This window comes from Carlito syrichta, unplaced genomic scaffold (assembly GCF_000164805.1).
Source record: "Carlito syrichta isolate Samal-C Ts95f unplaced genomic scaffold, Tarsius_syrichta-2.0.1 Scaffold314284, whole genome shotgun sequence".
Taxonomy (NCBI): Eukaryota; Metazoa; Chordata; class Mammalia; order Primates; family Tarsiidae; genus Carlito; species Carlito syrichta.
The window spans coordinates 95,698-110,601 of record NW_007258380.1 but is presented as its reverse complement, the minus strand read 5'-3'; the positions used below and the strand labels follow the sequence as shown (position 1 = coordinate 110,601).

The 14,904-nt window shown below is 37.6% G+C and overlaps 1 protein-coding gene across 1 annotated transcript in view; it reads right to left on the bottom strand.

Annotated features, from left to right (window-relative positions):
• Positions 1–14,904, bottom strand: part of RAD18 (RAD18, E3 ubiquitin protein ligase) — a 131,754-nt gene that overhangs the window by 107,036 nt on the left and 9,814 nt on the right. Inside the window, 2 exon segments of the mRNA XM_021719157.1 lie at positions 2,049–2,119; positions 3,735–3,796. Coding sequence (XP_021574832.1) covers positions 2,049–2,119; positions 3,735–3,796 — 133 coding nt within the window.

Sequence of the window (14,904 nt, the reverse complement as noted above, 5' to 3'; positions counted from 1 at the left end):
CAAAAAAAAAAAAAAAAAAATCTTAAACCAGAGTTCAAACAAATAATGAAATTGATTAGCTTGAAATTCATCCCTACTAATTTTGCAAATCAAGACCAGCCTAGGCAACTTGGTGAGACCTCATCTCTACAATAAATCAAAAATGCGCCAGGCGTGGTGGCATGCACCTGTAGTTCCAGCTCTCAGAAGGCTGAGGTAGAAGGTCGCCTGAGTCCAGCAGGTAGAGGCTGCAGTGGCCATGAGCATGAATGACACTGCACACCAGCCTGTGTAACAGAGTGAGACTCTGACTCAAAAAAAAAAAAGAAATTTTGTATAGCTAAAGTCTACAGTAGTGTAATGTCCTAGGCATTCACATTCATGTGCCACTCATTAACTGACTCACCCAGAGCATCTTCCAATCCTTCAAGTTCCATTCATAGTAAGTGCTCTATAGAGTTTCTCTATAAGTACTCCAAGTTTAGAGATGGACCATTTTTTATCTTTACGTATAGAGATGGACCATTTTTTATCTTTCATAGTGTATTTTTTCCTGTACCTTTTCTACATTTAGATACACAAACAGGTGCCACTGCGTTACAACCGACTACAGTATTCAACACAGTAAGATAAAGTACAAGTGTACTGTAGCCTAGGAGTAACAGGCTACACCACATAGCCTAGGAATGTGAGCTGTACTACATAGGTCTGTGCACATACACTCTATGATGTTCACATAACAACAAAATCATCTAATGATACATTTCTCAGAACATATTCCTATTAAGCAACACATGACAGTACTTAAGTAGGTACCTGACCACTATAAACCCAGTATGCCCTTTATAAAAATTCTTGCTTGACTCACATAACTAAAATTTAAAATAATTCCAGATATTATTTGTTAAAGCATGCCTTTTTAGGCCAGGCGTGGTGGCTAAAGCCTGTAATCCCAGCACTTTGAGAGGTGGAGGCGAGAGGATTGCCTGAGCTCAGGGGTTCGAAACTAGCCTGAGCAGCATGGCAAGACCTCGTCTCTACAATAAATAAAAAAATTAGCCAGGCATGGAAGTACATGCCTGTGGTTCCAGCTACCTGGAAAGCTGAGGCGGAAGGATCACCTGAACCCAGCAGGTCGACACTGTGGTGGCCACGAGTATGCTACTGCACTCCAGCCTGGGCAACAGAGTGAGACTCTGATTAAAAAATAAAAAATAAAAAAAAAAGAACAAAAATAAAGCATGCCTTTTTATATCCCTCTGGGTGACCAAACTTACTTTCATAAATTCATGCATTTGACAGTTAAGAAGCAAAGCTGCATATCTGAGCTTTATAAAGTACAAGCAATTACATATTTCACATGGCACATCATTTAATACATGCTGAAAAAATAAGATTAAGAATTAGTGGATTAATATATAACACACAGAACCAATTATAAATATGTATATATACATAGGTTAATGACACACATAAGTAGATATATATTTTTTATTTAGCTCTGGACTGAGTGGGCCTAGAAGCAATGGCACCCCAGTAGCAACAACCACACCTAGCACTAGATCCTGATTTCTAAATACCATTGCCAAGAAAAAAAAAAAAAAAAAAAAACTCCTTGGGCGGGCATGTGTGGTGGCTCACACCTGTAATCCTAGTACTTTGGGAGGCTGAGGCAAGCAGATTGCTTGAGCTCAAGTTCAAGTCCAGCCAAGGAAATGTAGTGAAATCTCGTCCCTATAAAAAAATAAAAAATAAAGGAACTCCCTGGAGAAATGGCTGATTCTAGAGCTAGGGCAGGACAAGGAGTATCTTTATAGCACCCAAAAGTAAGAAAGTTCTCAAATCTGCATTTTAACTTTTAATTGTTCTTTATTATAGGAGAATTTCTAATAAGTAAGAAAATCTTATTACTAGATTTTCCATGACTGAATAATGACTATTGTCACTTCCCTTCTTTTACTCCAAACTATGCAACCCTGCATTCCCTAATCCAAAAGTGTGCAGAGCAAAGAAGGAATACATGTAAAAGACAAAAAAAATTATGTGTTAGTTACAAAATTAAATCATACCGTGCAAAATTCAAGCTTTTTACCAATTCATCTAGTATGCGGTTATTTTTCAGGTCTGGCTCTGTGACTGTCTAGAAAAAAAAAGACAAGAAAAGGTTAAAACAAATAATTAATTTGTCATAATCTCATTTTTTGAGAATGTCTGACCCATCCTCCTAAGCTTCTCCATTCCACTAAGTTTTCCAGAAAAGCTCAAAGTAAAGTACATTTATTTCCTACCAATAGGGAATATTAAAACAATGACTCAGTATCTGCTGACTGGAAGTATGATAAAAGCTCTCCAAAGCATCCACTAAAAATCATATATACTCTGTACTAACATAAAGCCTAATACAGGCAAGAATCTTTCTTCAAAATGCCAGCACTCATCTTTCCCAAAAATTTCTCCTGAAAAAGAGAAGAGATATATAATAATGCTGAGAAAGGTATTATGTGTTCAAAGAGAGTTTAAAAATAAGATTGCTGGTGGAAGGATCGCCGGAGCCCAGCGGGTCGAGGCTGCGGTGGCCGGGAGCGGCCACTGCACTCCAGTCTGGGCAACAGAGTGAGACTCCAACTCAAAAAAATAATAATAATAAAATAAGATTGCTAGCCAGGTTCGCTGGTTCAGACTGTAATCTCAGCACTTTAGGAGACCGAGGGCTCAAGACCAGCCCAGGCAACTTGGCGAGACCTCATCTCTACAACAAATTCAAAAATTAGCCAGGCACAGTAATACACACCTGTAGTTCCGGCTACTTGGAGGGCTGAGGCGGAAGGATTGCCGGAGCCCAGCAGGTCAACACTGGGGTGGCCGTGAGCATACCACTACACTCCAGCCTGGGCGACAGAGTGAGACGCCAACTCAAAAGTAAATAAATAAATATAATAAGACTGCTTTACAGAATTGTACAAGAGAAAATGATTAATCCAGTACTTATTTAGCATGAATGGTACACAGTTTATCTCAGTGATGATACCATCTTGACATAGGCAGTGTAGCATCACTGTAAAGATTTTAGACTTGGGAGACAAACTACGTAATTTCTTACATAAGGAAATAAGGTGTGAAAAGGTCAAAAGTTCCCCCAAGCCTACCAGAGAGGCCAAACTAGCCAAACCCTCCAACTACTTCCAGTGTCCTTTCTGTTAGACCTCACCATCTCTTCTTACTTTATTCCACTCATGTTTAATTTCCCTTTTAATCTACCTTTCCACCTGTTCTCACAACTTAAAAAGTTTCAGAAACTGTAACAAATTTCCTAGTGGTTTCTCTGAACGTCTGGTTTGGGAAAGAGGTAAGGAACTAGTTAGCCTGGGTTAAGCCCAATGGCCATGAATATTTGCTTTCTGCACAGATACTTTGACCAAATGCAAATGAATAATCCTATCATCAAAGTTTCCACCAAAGGTGAGAATTAAAAAAAAAAAAAAATAGAAGCCATGAAAGCATGAATCATAAGAATTAAACAGTGCTACATTCTGACCTTAAAATTAGTTTTTACTTCCTAAAATACATCTAGGTTGTCAGAAATCTTAATCATAACTTGAATAAAGTCCAGTTTTTCTTACATATACTTTAGAAGTTCTTTCTGAAAATGTCTTTTATATAGCTTAATTCAATAAAACACAACTTTCAACGTGTATACATAAAGCAGACACATTTTTAACTAATCAGTAAGTTAAAAAAAAGAAATAAAAACTTACCACACAACAAGTTGGACATTGAGTTTTATAGGATAGAAATTTTCTTATACAGAGAGAACAGTCTGCAAAAACACAAAAGGCAACAATTAAAAGTTAATCAACCTATACTAATAATACAGGATTCTGATTTCTAACAAAACCTGACTTAAGTCATAGGTTTTTTTCATAATCTAAAGTATATCATTATAATCTTAAATTTCTAGTACCTCTATTCTATGCACATTTACACATGTAATTAAGCAGTATTTTTAGGAAAGAGAAACAGATAAAATATGAGTCCCCAGGATAGCACAACTACATAAGCAACATACATACATACTCTGTGTACTCCATCTATAAACACAAAAAACATTACATGCAAGACCTGGGTTAGGCACTGTATAAACATGCCACATATCTCTACCATCTACCACACAAAAATCACAAAAATATAAATTCTGAAATAAGATATATATATATGCATGTTAAGAAATAATAAGGGCCGGGCTTGGTGGCTCAGCCTGTAATCCCAGCACTTTGGGAAGCCGAGGCAATTGGATTGCCTGAGTCCATGGGTTTGAGACCAGACCGGGCAATTTGGTGAGACCATGTCTCTACAATAAATCAAAAATTAGCCAGGTGTGGCAGCACACTCCTGTAGTTCTGGTTACTTGGAAGGCTGAGGTAGAAGGATAGCCAGAGCCCAGCAGGTCGACGCTGAGGTGACCATGAGTGTGCCACTGCACTCCAGCCTAGGCAACAGAGTGAGATTCTAACTCAAAAAAAAAAAAAAAAAGAAAGAAAGAAATAATAAGTATCCTGGTTATTAGGTTATTACCCTAATTCTGTAAATGGTCCATCATCCCACATTTAACAAGTACTTTTGTGGCAGGTACTATGAAAAGAACAGTATATAAGGGAAGGTTCTTGACTTCACAAAGCTAACAAAACAGTGGGGCAATTATAGCAAAATTCAGTGTAATATGTCCTAACAATAAGCAACAAAAAGCTTACTTTAAGAAACAATGCCAAAAACTTCCCAAATCTGGAAAAGAAGACATCTAGATTCAAGAAGCCCAGTGACCCCAACTAGGATAAAGCAAAAGAAGGCTACGATGAGACTATGACAATGAAATTGCCAATAGCTAAAGATAAAGAAAGAATTTTGAAAGCAGCATGAGGAAAGCAATTATCAGGTACAAGGGAGCCTCCGTAAGATTAACAGCAGAATTTCAGAAGAAACCTTACAGATCAGAAGGAAATAGGATGATACATTCAAAATGCTGAATGGGGGGGGGAAGGATGTGTGCCAACCAAAACTACTAATTCCAGAAAAACTGTCCTTCAAAATGGAGAAATAAAAATTTTCCCAAATAACCAAAATGGAAGAAGTTCATCACCACTAATCCTGCCTTATGAACAATGCTAAAGTGAGCAATTTAAATGGAAACAAAAAAGGTTATGGATAGAAACATGAAAACTTATGAGAATATAAAGCTTGCTGGCAAAAGTAAATAAACAGACAAACACAGAATACTGTAGTACTGCAATAGTAATGCATAAATCATTTTTAATTATGGTACAGAATTTTTAAAACAAAGGTATAAAAAACTATATCAAATATGTTAATAGACAGACAATATAAAAAGATGTCACTTGTGACATCAGCATAATAAAGTGTAGTATAATAAAGTGTAGAAGGAAGAGGTAAAAGGGTAAGGTTTCTATTTGAAATTGGAATTATCAATTTAAAACAGATTATTATAAATATAAGATGCTTTATGAAAACAGCATGGTAACCTCAAGGAAAACACCTATAGAAGATACACAAAAGGAAATGACAAAAAAATCAAAGCATGTAACTATTTTAAAAATCAACAAAACACAAAGGAAGACAGCAAGAGAGGAAAGACTAAAAAGTTAAAAGACAGAAAAAATTTTAAACTAGCGATATTAAGTCCTTCACTATCAATTGTTACTTAAAACATAAATAAATTTAAGTGAATTTAACAACCCAATAAAAAGACAGAGTGGCTGAGTAGATTTAAAAAGAAAAAAAATCCAACTATATACTTTTACAAGAGTCTTATTTCAGATTTAAGGAGAATCACAAACTAAAAGTGAAAGGATATATATATCTAGCATCAGAGGAGCCAAATAAATGAAGAAAACATTGACAGAACTAAAGGGAGCTACACAATAATAGTAAGCTTTTAACAACCCACTTTTAGTAATGGATAGGACAACTACAACAGAAACAGAAACAGAAACAGAAGACTTGAACAACACTGTAGACTGAGTGAATCTAAAAGACATACAGTGTCCCTCAGTATTAACGGTGAACTGGTTCCAACACTCTCTCGTGGGTACCTAAATCCACAAACATTCATGTCCCTGATTTAAAAAATGGTGTAGCAAATGCATACAATCTACATATATCCTCCCATATATTTTAAATCATGTCTAGACTACTTTAAATAACTAATACAATGCAAATGTTATGTAGTTGGCATAGTATATTTTAAGATTTGTACTATTTTTAAAGCTATATTTTTATTTGTGCTGTTTCTAAAAATATTTTCTATCTGCAATTGGTTGGATTTGCAAATGTGGAATGCATGGACACAAGGGCTGACTGTATACGGAGAATTCCAACCAACAACAGCAGAGTACACACAGAACATTCTCCAGGAATGATCATGTTAAGTCACAATATAAGTCTTAACAAATCAAAAGTTAATCGTGGTCATTTATGTTTCCATAAGAATTTAGGAATTGTCGTTTCCAGGTCTGAGAAGAATGATGTTGGTAACTTAATAGATATTTCAAAGCAGCTAGGTATTGGTACAAGAACAGGCATACAGACCAGTGGGACAGGCTAGAGATTCCAGAAGCAAAACCTCAATTTCTCAACCAACTCATCTTCAACAAAGCCTCCCCCAACAATCACTGGGGAGAGGAGAATCTATTTAGTAAATGGTGCTGGGAAAACAGGCGGACCACATGCAGAAGATTCAAACAGGACCCCTACCTATCACCATACACAAAAATCAATTCTAAGTGGATCAAAGACCTAAACGTAAAATCTCAAACTATAAGAATCTTAGAAAACGCAGGAGACACTCTTAGAGAAATTGGAGTAGGCAACCAATTCCTGATCAAAACCCCAAATGTCCATGCCATAAGACATAAGATAGACAAGTGGAGCCTCATTAAACTGAAAAGATTCTGCAAAGCAAAAGAAACCATCAAGAGAGCACAGAGACAGCACACAGAATGGAAAAAAATATTTGCCAACTTTATATCTGACAAAGGCCTAACATCCAGGATCTACCAGGAACTCAAACATGTCAAAAGTAAACTGTCACATTAAAAAGTGGGCAAAAGACATGAATAGATGCTTCTTAAAAGAAGATATATGGGCAACCAACAGACACATGAAGAAGTGCTCAGCCTCACTAATCATCAGAGAAATGCAAATAAAAACCACATGGAGATACTACCTAACCCCAATAAGCAGGCCATCATTAATAAAAGCAAACAACAGATGCTGGCAAGGATGCAGAGAAAAGGGAACGCTGCTACACTGCTGGTAGGAATGCAAACCAGTTCAATCTCTATGAAAAACAGTGTGGCAATTACTGAAAGAACTAGAAATTGATCTGCCATATGACCCAGCCATCTCCCTACTGGGAATATACCCAGAGAAACTCAAATCATTCTACAAAAAAGATACATGCACACACGTTTATTGTTGCACTATTCGCCATAGCAAAAACATGGAACCATGAAAACTGAATTGAATTTTAAAAAGTGGTACACGATGGACTATTACACAGCCACAAAGAAGGATAAACTCATGGACTTCACAGCAGCTTGGATGGATTTAGAGTCTATCATACTCAGTGATTTAATACAGAAAACAAAGAATTGAGTACCACATGTTCTCACTCATAGGCAAACCCTGAATATTTACCATAATACTATAAGAAAGGGCTCGGCAGTAGCCAGAAACTGCTGGGGGTGGGGGTAAGGCGGACATAACATCAATAAGAGTGCCTGATCTCAAACCAGGCAAAGTGGGGACCAAAGGGAGGCCCAAACTTTACCTGTACAATGACCACTTATATACCTAATCCTGAGTTGTACCCCACATCTTTATTTTATTGTTTTGAGTTAGAGTCTCACTCTGTCACCCAGACTGGAGTGCAGTGGCCGCTCCCGGCCACCGCAGCCTCGACCTGCTGGACTCCGACGATCCTTCCGCCTCAGCCTTCCAAGGAGCTGGAACTACAGGCGTGCGCTACCACACCCAGCTAATTTTTGATTTATTGTAGAGATGAGGTCTCACCAAGTTGGCCAGGTGGGTCTCGAACCCGCGGGCTCAGTCAATCCAGTCACCTCAGCCTCCCAAAGCGCGGGATTACAGGCTGAGCCACCGAGCCAGGCTATACCCCACATCTTTAAAATACAAATAAAAAATTAAATTAAATTAAAAAAAGAAAAATGCAGGATCAAAAACATTCACTGAAGAATTCTACCAAACATTTAAAGAGGAACTAGTGCCTATTATTTTCAAACTCTTCAAAAGAAAAAGGAGGAGGAGGAGATGGGGAACAATTTCAAACTACTTATATGCCAGCATTATTCTGATTTCAAAGCCAAATAAAGACACTACAGAATACTACAGATCAGGATCCAAGATTAATATAAATGCAAAAACACTAGCAAATTAAATTCAATCATACATTTAAAAGATTATATAGCATGACCAAGTGGAATTTATCCCTGGGATGCAAAGTTGGTTCAGGGATGGTTCTCTAAAACCTTTCAATGTTATACACCAAATTAACAGAACAAAGAATACAAATTACATGATCATCTCAATAGATGCAGAAAAAGCATGTGACAAATTCAACTACCTTTAATAATAAAAACTTTCAACATCTAGGAACAGAAGGAAATTACCTGAACAACATAAAAGTCATACAGCAGCCCTCCATATTCATAGGTTTTTATCTGTGAATTCAACCGCCTGCAGGGCAAATAATAATTTTTAAAAAACACCCCTAACGCTATAAAAAAGATACAAATAAAAATACAGTATACAACTAGTCTCACACTACTTGCATGGTATTAGATATTACAAGTAATATAGAGATGATTTAAAGTATACTGGAGGATATACATTGGTACATGCAAATACTTCACAACAAGAGACTTGCACATCCACAGATTTCGGGATACGTGGGGGAGTCCTGGAACCAATCCCCAGAGACAATGACGAAAAACAGAAAGCTCTTCCTCGAGATCAGGTCAAAGCAAGGATGCCCACACTAACCACTTTCATTCATCACAGTTCTTACAGTTCTAGCTAGATCAGCTGGGCAGAAGTGAGAAATAAAAAGCATAAATTTGGAAAGGAAGAGGTAAAGTTATCTCATTGCAGATGTCACGATCTTACAGGTAGAAAACCCTAAAGATTCCACAAAGAAAAAAAAAACTGCCAGAACTAATGAGTTCAGCAAAATTGCACAATACAAAATCAACATACAAATATCAGTTCTGCTTCTACATATTACTAATAATTCAAAAAGGAAATGTAAAAACAGCTCTCATTACAATAGCATCAAAAACAACAAAATATTAAGAGTAAACTTAACCAAAGAGGTGAACGATTTGTACATTGAAACTATAAAACACTGCTGAAATAAATTAAAAACACTAACAGAAAGGCATCCTCTATTCATGGGTTGGAAGACTTGATATTGTTAAAACATCCATACTACCCAAAGCAACCTATAGAGTCAATGCAATACACCTCAAAGTCCAGATGGCAGCGAGCATGGTGGCTCAAGTCAGTAATCCTGCACTTTGGGAGGCCAAGGCAGGAGGACTGCTTGAGCCTAGTAACATAGCAAGATTTCTTCTTTACAAAAAATCAAAAAGTTAGTAGGGCATGGTGGTGCACACCTTTAGCCCCAGCTACTTGGGAGGTTGAGGTGAAAGTATTGCCTGAGCCCAAGAAGTAGAGGTTGTGGTAAGCCATGATCATGCCACTGCACTCAGGCCTGGTGACAGAGGGAGAATCTAACTCAAACAAGCAGACAAAAATAACATCGTTTATAGGAAAAAAGATCTTAAAACTCATATGGAAATACGAAGAATCTTGAATAGTCAAAACTATCTTAAGAAAGAAGAACAAAGCTGGAGGTATCACACTTAGAAACTTAAAAACATATTACAAAGCTAAAGAAATCAAAACTGCATGGTACTGGCAATAAAAACAAACATATAAACCAAAGGAACAGAATAGGGAATCTAGATATAACCCTCACATACAGCAGTCAACTGATCTTCAACAAGAGTGCCAAGACTACCCAATGCAAAAAACCAGTCTCTTCAACAAATGATGCGAGGAAAATTAGATTCCTACAAGCAATCTTTTTTTAAGTGAACCCTTATCTTACACCATACATAAAAATCAACTCTTTTAAGAGTTAGATTAAAGACTTAAACCTAAGACCTGAAATTATAAATCTCCAAGAAGAAAGCATAGGGTAAAGCCTTCATAACATTTATTTTGGCAATGATTTCCAGCATATAACACAAAAAGCACAGGCAATAGAAGCAAAAATAAACACGCAGTATCACATCAAACTAAAAAGCATCTGCATAACAAAGGATAAAAAGGAAAAAGGCAATCTACAGAATGGAAGAAATATTTGCAACAATTTATCTGATAAGGAATTAACATCGAAATATATAATGAACTCTTAGACCTCAATTTAAAAAAATCCAATTGAAAATGAGCGGAGGAGAAAGCAAGATGGTGATTAAATAGGTCAGAGTGTGAGCATCTCCACAAAAGCAAATGTCCATAAAGACTCTGCATGAGTGGGTGTGTACCAGTGGGTAAGTGAAGTCCATCGGAAAGGAAACTTGAGTTCATGCACCCGAGGCTTTCCTCCAGAGGTGACTGCAACCCACCACCACTCCGATATTCGAGGCCCCAGTGCACAGGACTGTCTGCCATTCTCAGGGCTCTCTTGAGAGGAGGCAGCAGAGAACAGCTGCTCCTCATCATCTGGCATCCAGCCCATGCCATCACCTGCTGCAGTAAACCCAGCATGAGCCAGCCTCAGGAATCGTGGAGAAGGCAGGGTGTGGAAATATGGAACTCTGGCCCACCACCAGTGAGGAGATACCGACCAGTACCATCTTCTCGGTCCCAGGACCAGACAGAGACCTGCATTGCCCCACCCAGCACTGTCCAACCTCCAAGCTGGGACCCAGAGGATAAAATCTCATTGGACTTGGAGAGAAAGATGCCCCCATCCCCACACTGGAACAGGAACAGATATATCAGATCTGAGTGGGAGACTTGGCATCAGCGGCAGCAGCAGACATGTTGGTTGAGTCCAGATCTGATCCACCCTCCTTCCACAGTAGCCATGGGGCAGCTGACTCATGCTGATGCTGACAGCACTAAGAGCAAAGGGAATTTAGAACAGAGCCATTCCTTAAGGTGGCAGTGGCAGCTGAAAGAGACCTGGAGTTACTGAAATAGCCATAGAGCAAGTTTTTTTGTTGTTGTTTTGTGTTTGTTCGTTTGCTTTTTGTTTTGGTTTTTTGAGTTTTTCTTCTTCTCTTTTTCTGTTTTTATTTACATTTTTGTACTTGTTTTGTTTCTATTTTAATTTTTGTTCTAATTTTCTGTTTGTGTATGGGTATTTTTGAGGGCGAGAACATCAACAGGGACTTTTTTTGTCTGTTTACTTGTATGAGTGTATTTTTGTTTGTTTGTTTTTTCTGTCTTTGTTTCTCTGTTTATTCATTAGTTGGTACACCTGTTTTCCCTCTTCCTCTTCTCTCTCTCTCTCTCCACCTTCCTTTCATCTTTCTCCTTTCTTGTTCCATTCTTTAGCTTTTTCTAATCTCATTCTGCTTTCAGGAGGTGAACATACACTGCAACTGCATGGACAGATTGTAAAGTGGTAAGAAGTGAGTTCCAGGGGGCCCACACAACCTGTCAGCAGATACGTGGATATGAAGATAACTTCTGAATCACAGATCTCCCCTTAATTAAATTACAAAAGTGCAAAAAGTAGAGTTCCCCACCCCCAGCCCAGCTTCAAAAGTGAACAAAGCCAGAGGATCTACATAGGAAAAACAGGAGACTCAGCAAACAGAAGTAAAACCTATCCCACCTTATAACTGAACGATAGAATTAAAGAAGAAAAAGGGAGAGGATAACCTACACAAATTAAGAAAAACCAAAGGAAGAATATGGGTCTCATACAGATCCCAGGAAAGATAACAGAGAATACAGACTTCGGAACTCGAACAATGAAGAGCCTCCAGAATGACTGGTCTCAAACCACAAACCCCAAAATTAAGATATTAATAGAGAGAATAAATACAAAATGAGGAGAGACAAGAGGAAAGAATGAAGGAGTTGATAACTGAAATAACAGCAATAAAGAGCACAGTGAATGAAATAAATAACAAACTGATAAGCATGGAAAGTAGAATTAACCAAGCAGAAGAAAGAATCTCAGAGCTTGAGGACCAAAATATGGAACTAACCCAAAGTGTTAAAAACATAGAAAAGAAGGTTAAAAAGACAGAACAAAGTCTCCAAGAGATGAGTGATTATATCAAGAGGCTGAACCTAAGATTAATTGGAATCCCTGAGGCAGACAGAGAGACAGAGACCACCCTGGAACAAACGTTCCATGAAATTATCCAAGAAAACTTTGCTCATCTCATCAGAGATGCAACCATTCAAACACAAGAGATTCAGAGAACCACTGCAAGAAAACAAATGAGAAGACCAACTCCTAGACACATAGTAATTCACTTACACAAAGTAGGTGAAAAATAAAAAATCCTAAAGGCTGCAAGAGAGAAAGGTCAGATTACCTACCAGGGAAGACTAATTAGAATAGCAGCAGACTTATCTACAGAAACACTTCAGGATAGGAGAGACTGGAGTCCAATCTTCAAAGTTCTCAAAGATAAACAATTTCAACCAAGAATTACCTACCCAGCTAAGCTAAGTTTCATCAGTGATGGAGAATTAAAATCCTTCCCAGACATTCAATCCCTAAGAGTTTAAACTGCCTCCAGAACACTTCTACAAGAAACACTTAAGAAAGTATTAAACACAGAAGATTGAAAACACGCATAAATCAATTAAAAAATCAAAAGAAAGACAACAAACAGATAAACAAACAGCAGCAGCAACAACAAACTCTGTAAGACCCACATGACAGGAATAAATTCTCACATCTCCATAATTAGCCTGAATGTGAATGAACACAATGCACGACTGAAAAGACACAGATCAGCAAATTGGATAAAATATCATGATGCAACAACATGTCATCTCCAAGACTCATCTCACCAGAAAGGACACTCACAGACTCAAAATAAGGCGATCAAAAACAAATTTTCAGGCAAATGGAATACCAAATAAAGCAGGAGTTGCAATCTTAATATCAGACAGAATATCCTTTAAGCTATAAAAAATTTAAAAAGATATGGAAGGTCACTACATAATGAAAAAAGGTTCAATCCATCAACAAGAAATACCCATCCTAAATATATATGTACCCAATATAGGAACACCAACTTTCATAAAGCAGCTTCTAGGTAAACTAAAAAAAAGATATTGACTCTAACACTATCCTAGCTGGGAACTTAAATACCCCACTCACAACCCTAGAAGAGCATCAAGACAAAAAATCAACAAGGAGATCTGGAACCTCCACGTGATGCTTGACCAAATGGACTTAATAGATACCTACAGAACACTCCACCCAACATCCACAGAATATACATTCCACTCATCACCACATGAAACGTACTCTAAGATCGACCACATCCTAGGCCATAAATCAAGCATAAACAAATTTCATAGGATTGAAATACTGCCCTGATCTTCTCAGACGATACTGGAATAAAAATAAATATCAACACCAACAAAACTTCCTCAAAACCCACAAAGACAGGGACGGCATGATGTTGAACAACTCCTGGATCAACAAAGAAATCAAAATGGAAACTAAAAGATTCCTAGAAACAAATGAAAATGAAGAAACATCTTACCAAAATCTCAGGGATGCCAGAAAAATGGCACTAAGAGGGGTATTCATATCTGTACGAACATACATAAAGAAAAATGGAAAGATCACAAATTAACAACTTAACAAATCATGTAAGGAAAGTGGAAAAGCAAGACCACCAAAAGCCTAACTTCAGCAGAAGAAACAGGATCTCCAAAATAAAAGCTCAAATTCGGGACATAGAAGACAAAAATATAATACAAAAAAAAAAAAATCAATGAGACCAAAAGCTGGTTCTTAGGAAGGATGAACAAGACTGATAGACCCCCTAGCTAGACTGACCAAAAAAGAGAGAAAGCCCAAATAAACACAATCAGAAATGTAAAAGATCAAGTCACAACTCACCCCCAAAAAGTACAAAAGATTATCAGAGACTGCTATGTACACTTGTATGAAAACAAGCTCGGAAACCTAAATGAAATGGAAGACTTTCTGACATCACACAACCTCCCCAGGTTGAAACAAGAAGAAATTGAGACCCTAAATAGAACCAGTAACAACCCAGGAAATCGACTTTGTCATGAGAAAACTACCTCCAAAAAAAAGAAAGCTCTGGACCAGATAGCTTTCCAGCAGAATTCCACAAAACATACAAGGAGGAGCTGATAGCAATCCTGTTGAAAGTATTCCAGGCAATCGAGAAAGAAGGTACTCTCCCTGAATCATTTATGAAGCAAACAGATTGATATCCAAGCCAGGTAAAGATCTAACAAATAACAAGAACTACAGGCCAACAATCCTAATGTACACAGATGGTAAAATTCTCAACAAGACTCTAGCACACAAAATCCAAAAACACAATCTCAAAAATCATCCACCATGACCAAGTAGGTTTCATCCCCAGGATGCAAGGCTGATTCAACATCCACAGGACCATAAATGTAGTTAAATACATCAAGAGATGTAAAAACAAACAAGGGTGCCTGAACGAAGCATATTTGTACACCTAACCCTTAACTGTACCCCACCATATCATAATAAAAAATATTGATTATAAAAAAAAAGAGATGTAGCCGGGCTCGGTGGCTCAGCCTGTAATCCCGCGCCTTTGGGAGGCTGAG